Raw genomic sequence first — 7,618 nt, 5'->3', positions numbered from 1 at the left:
GAGTTTTGACCTTCTCTATGAGGGTGACTTCCGTCTTCATATTGAGCTCGATTTACTTTTGTTCCGTCTTCCCCTTGTTGGAGTCCTCCACTGTGGTGAGGCGAGACTCGATGGCTGCGAGTCTTTCCTTCAAAGTGTCATTTTCTTTGCGAAGTCTTTTGACTTCATGTTGAAGTCGGGCCATGCTGTCCACCTTTGAGGGTGTTGCCACGACGCCGGTGAATGTGGGCTTCACGCGAGAAGAGGCCCGAGTGGCCATGGTGGGCAGTCTCTCAAGAGAAAAAATCACCTTCAAAGGCTTATAATCAACTTTAATTAAAGGAGCTCTCTCTATGTAGCAGGTCGAGACTCGGGTGAGCAGAGCCTGAGACTGGGCGGGCTTCAACATGGGCAAGGTTGAGACTGAGACTGGCGAGGCTGAGATTGGCCGGGCCTGGGCATGGGCGGAGACTGGCGAGGCTGAGATAGGCTGAGATTGGCTGGGGTGAGCAGGGGCTGAAACTGACGAGCTCTACAGAGAGCGAGAGTGCACGCGAGCAGCGCTGGGCGGGGTTGCTACTAGAGATGGGGAGCAGGGCTCTGTGGCCTCCCCTAGGGCTGCCCCCTCACCCAAGGGAGACCGGAGACACAGTAGGCCGCTCAAGGGGCCAGAGAGAGAGAGAGGGAGGGAGAGAGAGAGATATGAACTCATGTAGCAATTTTCATGATAGTGAAGACCATTTCTTAGCTAATTAAATAGCAACACTCATAGAATTATGGTTGAAATATACAAGTTTACAAATCCTCATAAATTATACACCATCTATACCAAGTTTATGAAATATTATGTCATAGGAAAATTTACAAATCCTCATAGATTATACACCGTGTATACTAGATTTATGCATTCTATCTATAAATCCTTTTTTTGCAAAAATCTAATAGTGAGTGGATTGTATTAGAAACCCAAAAGAATTATAATTACTAGTCATGCGCCATGATATCTTCCGCAAACATCAATACATTAGCTAATAGGCGGCCACACCTCAGCAAACGTAGAAAACTTGGTTGGCTAAGGATTAAACTCTAACCCATGCATTCTATCTATAAATCCTAAAACAATTGGGCTAGGTTATAGGAAAAACATGTATCATTTCCAAGTTGCTTGCTAACCAATGAACATCAAACAATAACAAGTTTAATGGAACAATATAGCAACTTAAAGCAATGATCAATTAATTTATGTTTCAAGAAGGCTATAAGGATGAGTTAACAACACTAATGTGGGTGGAGTTCCATTGAATTATCTTTTGAGAGGTTTTAGATGTCATCTCCTCCATTGTTCTACAGGGGATATCAAAATTCATACTTAGCTACAGTTGCATTGTCATAGATTTGGAGGATGATCTTATTTAATAATGAAGCCTCCAAGAATATACTTGGCATAATCTTATCATGCATAGAGAATGTTTGCACATATTTTCACATTGGGGGAAGGTGAGAAAGGGGAGTGCCACAAATTCAGGCGTTGCTTCTTCATAGCCGCATGAATACATGAGTCACATACTAGTATAGATGTATAGAATCATGCAAAAATAGAGTAAAAAAAGTAGACTCTACCAATTGATAGGCCAACCTATACCATTTTAGGAACATTGAAGGGTCTATTTGTGCCAATGCTAGAAAAAAACTTAGGTTTAGTGATATCCCTCCCATTTATCTCTCAATTTTTTCTTCAAAACTCACAATTGTGAGTGATTGTATTTTAATGTCACAAAAAAAAAAAAAAAGCCTCAAGCCTTGAGTACAACAGAGGTTAGTCAAAATTACTTGGTAGACAATTGTTACCAAACGCCCAAACCTTTGCACGGCACAACCGAATGGTGAGGGTTGCCCTCAACCAATCATTTGAGCTATACCTTTTACATACCACATATATTATCTCTTTACTTTATTGTACAATTTCTGAGAAGCTACCCATAGAGAGGCTGCTATGAGAGACATGACAGTACCTGGCCTTCCAAATATTTTTGAAGAAATAGTATCTAACAATCCGAGTACATATTAGAAGTGCAAAACTTTGAAACTGTTTCCCACCAGGGCACATATCCTTCTTGAAAAATCATATGTTCCACGTCCTTTGTATCTTTTTTCATACCTTTCCTACTAGCCCTCTAATAGCCATCGTGCATTTAATGAAAAGGTGGGTGAGGTCCTCGCCAGCCAATTCGCTAGCCAATCTTCAATACCATGTGCTTGAATCTTGATGCTTGTCAGCAAGGCCCCCACAATATCTTCATAAAATGAGGCGTGACATCCCATTTATAGAGATGCGATTGTGATGGCCAAGGGCATGTGTATGTGTGTGCATGCGCGCACGCGCACACACACACACACACACACAGAGAATGTATGAGTGAGGGTCAAAGGGGTTAAGGGAAGGTGGGGCTATGCAACAAAAGAGAGGAATGAATAGATGAGGGCAAGGAGCACATAGAAGCGTCTATGGCTAAGGGGTAGGCTCTGAAGAGTGGATGATAGTGACATGAACTATTCTTTTGCCTTCAAATTAGCGTATTTGAAAGGAATCTAAGTGACCAATTAATGGGTTTTGGGAAAATGACCAAATAGGCTATTGGGAAGAATTTTATAACAAGCTTCTTTACGAGAGAGAAAATTACAAAGTGACATTAGTATTTTAAAACATGTGGTATTACAATAAATATTATGTTTTTTGAAAAAAGTTTAACAATGAGATACTTAAAATACAATATATCTCAAAACAATAAAAATTAATGATTGGAAAACGATTGGAAGCGTTGTAAGAAATTGAAAAAACAAGGTGAAGACTTCACGATTGCCTCAAGAAGGCAACATGTTTGTTGTAATAAAGTGAGCATTTATTAGAACACATTTGACATTTTAAGAGAGAGAGAGAGAGAGAGAGAGAGAGAGAGAGAGAGAGGGGCATGCGGACACACACACACTTACACACACTTTCATAATGAAAATGTTTAATTGAGTAGAGTAAGCTTCATTACAAAAAAAAATTAAAGGGTCATGATTGCCATCATATTTGTAAGGTTATTTCTCGTATATATGTATAGATATGTGTGTGTGTGAGAGAGAGAGAGAGAGAGTGAGTGAGAGAGAGTGATAGCATTTAACATTGCATACCAACAAATTCAAATAAATATTCTTCCTAGCTTATTAAGCAACCCTGATGTGAACAATCAAACATTAAAATTATATGGTGTGAGGTTTGCTGAATTGTCATCAGCCAAGTTAATGTGATGGTGATTAGTGGATGGTGAGAGGTGCAAAGAGGTATTGCACATTTTCTCTACCACTCCTCTATGACCTTCTTGGCCAAAAAAAGGTGAAAGAGGATGAGAAATAATGCATTTGACACAATATTCAATGCCCCTCTTTAGAAAGGGAGTTATAGAGTTGGTAGGTCTAGAACAATACATGTCATGATGAAGTAATAAGTAAAGCCTTTGAGGTTGGTGTATATTTCTGATGTTCTTAATACTATTCATTCACAATTGTGAGTTTTGCAAAAAAAAAAAAAAAGAGGTATACAAACCACAACACTAAGTGGCGCATTGTATTTAATGAAGCCCAAACCATGGGATAGACAATGGAGAGAGATTCGCATGGATCTTGAGAGGCATGGATGGTCCACGAAAATTGGGCATGTTGATTTTCTCATCTCTCGAGTGGGGATTGAGTTGGTGACCTCCTCGGTGGCAAGTTGATGAGCTAACCACATGCCCGTGTGGGTTTGGTTGTCAAGCCCACCCCTTTGAAGCCTCATAAAGTGAACAGGTGCAGACAAAAATAAACTTGGCAGTAAAAACTAAACTTGATAGTCATCCAACACACACCGATCACCATGAAATTTATGCCCCTATTGTGTGTCATCAATCCCATGGCTTGGGCTTCATTGAAGAGCCAGTGGTCTTTACTGATGAGGATACACAAATATCAACGCTCTCTCACAAGGACTTAAAAGAAATAATAATAATAAAATTATTCTCATTAGCTTGCCTTGTGGCACTAATCCACAAGCTTTATCCAATGGTCCAAATATTCACTCAAAATCCAACTCTTCAGCAAGGAGTAAGGACTACTTATGTAGTCCCGAAAAAAAAAATCAACAAGGTGAGGAGCCACGAAGAAAGGCTTGCTGAAGTTAAGGAGGGATGAAGAAAGGCACGCTGAAGTTAAGGAGGGATGAGAGTTATTAAGAGTAGATCTAAATCGGTGTGCACAATCACATGTCATTTTTTGTGTGTTTTGATATAAACTTGTATTGTCCATACCATATGTGGCACAGAGCCCGCTGCCCCACTTAAACACCAAGGTGCAAGATGCATATTGTTATCAAAAAATAAATAAAAAATATATATAAAGATCTATTGATAAACAAAAACAAAAGAATATTCTAATGCTTTACTAAGAAAAAGTGAGTTTGATAAGCATACGGTATAATAAAACAATTTAATGAAATGGACCTTTATGAGATCTTAAGTGAGAAGAATCTTTTACAAAGTACAATATTAAAAGATTAAATTATTATGAAAAAATCTTCACAAAGCGAATTTAAAATAACAAAATTATTGAGTCAATACTTCTCATCATGGGATCAAATGCCTACAAATGGATTCTTAATCCCTTGCTCATTAAAGCTTTTTAGAGATAGCCAAAAAGCGACTATAGGGAAAAAAACTTTTAAGTTCTAAGATCAAGACCCCACCCTTCCAAGAAGACAAGATTTTTTAATGGTCTTCAACACCTTAAAGCTCCACTTGAGGTACAAATGTCTATCGATAGAAAATGAAAGGTCGTTCATCCTTTTTCCTTATGGATCCCTAACTCCGAGCAAGATTTTCCGAGTAATCTCTAAACCGAGCAAAAGAGCAAGCTACAATAACAAAAAAGCAAGGAGCTCTCTTAATTTTTAGCACACAAACCAAGGTAGCAAGTCATTTTTGTGCGAGGGCTACAAAGGCCGATAGTCCTCCTACCTCCAATGTCACGCCTCTATTGGGTCCATGTTTGGGAAAGGTCTACCTCAGCTTCACCTTGAGATGATTGAAAATCAAGGTTATTGGACTACTTCTCCTTTCCTTTTTTCCTGTTGATAGACGTACTCTCTCTCGCAAATCTCTCTGTCTTTATGTCTATCACGTTCTCTCTCTCTGTGTGTGTGTGTGTGTGTGTGTGTGTGTGTGTGTGTGTGTGTGTGTGTGTGTGTGTGAGACAGAGTTTTGGTGCTTGCATCTCACCAAACAGAAGAAGTAAGCCTTCATGCTAACCAAATAGAAAAAATAAGAAACAATTTACTAGATTCAAATCTAAGATTAAGAACATATTTGACTTCAAAACCCCATCATAAATGTGGCACTTGCAAGCCATAAATCAAAAGGAAACGCAGGTTTCTGGTGAAACAATATGTGAAAGCATAAATCAAATCCATCATGGTTCGGAGGGGCTAATAGTAGAACCACCCATATCCATGCCAAGTAGTAGTTAGATAGCTAGGTATGACCAGTAACATGGTATCAAAGATATCGGCACAATATTTTCTGCCAATGTCTATTCATGATGAAAAGCGGCAAACAAAACATCTTAATATAGATTATGATTAACTTTGCACCATTCGTAGATTGTATAAAGCTAAAACTAAATTAGATACAGTAGTGAGGTATACCTTGACTTTGACTGTTAGCAAACCTCTTTTAAAAATTGTTTCCATGATTATGTTGACATAATCAATATAAAACAAGGGGCTTTGCTCTGGAAAGCCCTTCAAAATGGCAACAAATGTACAGAGATATAGCTGCAGCACACAACGACTATTTGCCTCAACAATCACCCACACTGTCCCATAGCAACCCTTCTTTGCAACCTGAACTTGTTGGCCCTCGGTTGGAAGGAAAATCTTGGTACCTGTTAGCAAAGACGCCTTTCCATTGCCATGTTCTTCATTCGAAATCAAAGACTTTTTATTGACTATCCTGTAGATCTCTGAAAGCACCATCAAGAATGCGCTTTCCGCATTAGTAGCTTCCAAAGCTGATGTCTAAAGAAAAAACAAACCTTCTTTCTCAGCAAACTCCTTTGCATCCTCTGACGTAAATGCCCTAAGGGCGCTTAGATCAGTCTTGTTACCAACGAGCATAATCACAATGTTATTGTCAGCATGACTCCTAAGCTCTTCTAGCCATCTAACAATATGGTCAAATGTTTGCCTTTTAGTGATGTCATATACCAACATAGCTCCAACTGCACCTTTGTAGTATGCACTTGTTACTGCTCTATATCTGTTGCACAAGAAAAATTAAGCATTCATGGGTGTCCAAAACATAAAATTCCATACAGCAAACACAAATGGGTTCATGAACTAGCTACATAGGCTTCAAGTTTCAACACATTCATGTCCAAAAACCATGAACTTCATGGCGGATCAACATGCCTCTCTACATGCCTGATGACTCTCATGAGTGCTATCATAAGGGGTTGAATGAATAAAACCATTTTATGATAAAAATGCCACCAGAAAGAAACCGACTTGCTGTGTAGCTGGTGATTATCTACTGTGGAGAGTCCCTAGCCTAGAGGCACCTCAGGAGACGGCTTCTTCCATGGAGCTGCAAAACCAACTCCTCTATAATCCCTTCTGGCGGGTCTATGATGGGGCGCTATAAGACATTCATTGCGCAGGAAGAGCAGCAAAGGGCCGCGTACTCTCTCTCTCTCTCTCTCTCTCTCTCTCTCTCTCTCTCTCTCTCTCTCTCTCTCTCTCTCTCTCTCTCTCTCTCTCTCTCTCTCTCTAGCACCGCGCGTCGGCGCGCGGCAGTTCAAGGCAGTGCTAAAAACTTGGCACACCTATCTATGTGAAAGAACAAAAGTAAAATTTGAAGGTTTTTACACCGAATTACACTATTTTTTTCAAAATTTTGTAGGTTTCTCACCTTCAAATTCAAAATTTAGAGGTATATTTCAAAATTGGTAGGTGGGATTACATTAAACCTAGGTTTTTTTGTAGCACTGGTTCAAGGCTCTCTCTCTCTCTCTCTCTCTCTCTCTCTCTCTCTCTCTCTCTCTCTCTCTCTCTCTCTCTCTCTCTCTCTCTCTCGCGCGCGCGCGCGCACTTTACAGCAGTTCAAGGGCACGTTCAACTCTCCTCGTCCGATAGACCTTTAAGGTTTTTTGGGATAGTTTCCTACGACGTTAAAATTCTCTTCTTCTCAGGGGGTGTGTGTGGGTGTGTGCGCTAATAAAAAGAGGAAAATGGTATAGCTTTTCAATCACCCAAGTGTGGTAGATTGGTTATGCCATTTCCCACTTGAATAACATGTTTTGAGTTCAACTTTCCTCGTCGAATAGATATTTAAGGTCTCTTAGGATAGTTTCCTCCGATGTTAAAATTCTCTTCTTCTTCTTCTTCTCATCTCTTTTTAGGCAAAACCATCTCCATTCAAAATTCGAAGAAAAATTCTGCCAGTAACCTTTGCCTCTCAAAACTGACAAAGTTAGAATCTCCATAAAGGAACTAGTAAAAAATTTGTTGATTTGTATGAGTAGCAATGTTTTGGAAAAATGTGTCTCAAGCTTAATATCGTGCCTT

At 39.5% G+C, this 7,618-nt stretch overlaps 1 protein-coding gene across 1 annotated transcript; it reads right to left on the bottom strand.

The window, feature by feature from the left end:
• Positions 1–5,632: 5,632 nt before the first annotated feature.
• LOC147432838 (ras-related protein RABA4c-like) lies at positions 5,633–6,265 on the bottom strand. The gene is made up of 2 exons (XM_086491657.1): positions 6,088–6,265; positions 5,633–6,015 (listed from the first exon to the last, which is right to left on the bottom strand). Exons 1-2 carry the CDS (start codon positions 6,263–6,265, stop codon positions 5,633–5,635), a joined length of 561 nt encoding a protein of 186 aa, XP_086347783.1.
• Positions 6,266–7,618: the final 1,353 nt, after the last annotated feature.

The sequence above is a fragment of the Adiantum capillus-veneris genome, chromosome 20 (genome assembly GCF_014529385.1).
Source record: "Adiantum capillus-veneris isolate H3 chromosome 20, ASM1452938v2, whole genome shotgun sequence".
In the NCBI taxonomy this organism is placed as follows: Eukaryota; Viridiplantae; Streptophyta; class Polypodiopsida; order Polypodiales; family Pteridaceae; genus Adiantum; species Adiantum capillus-veneris.
This window is presented reverse-complemented; position numbering and strand designations above follow the sequence as displayed.

Bases quoted from the DNA above. Each gene is read 5' to 3' on its own strand.
- LOC147432838 (XM_086491657.1), bottom strand. From the start codon at position 6,265: ATGTTGGTATATGACATCACTAAAAGGCAAACATTTGACCATATTGTT. The intron at 6,016-6,087 runs GTTTGTTTTTTC...TGGTGCTTTCAG, and splicing joins GGAGTTTGCTGAGAAAGAAG to AGATCTACAGGATAGTCAAT.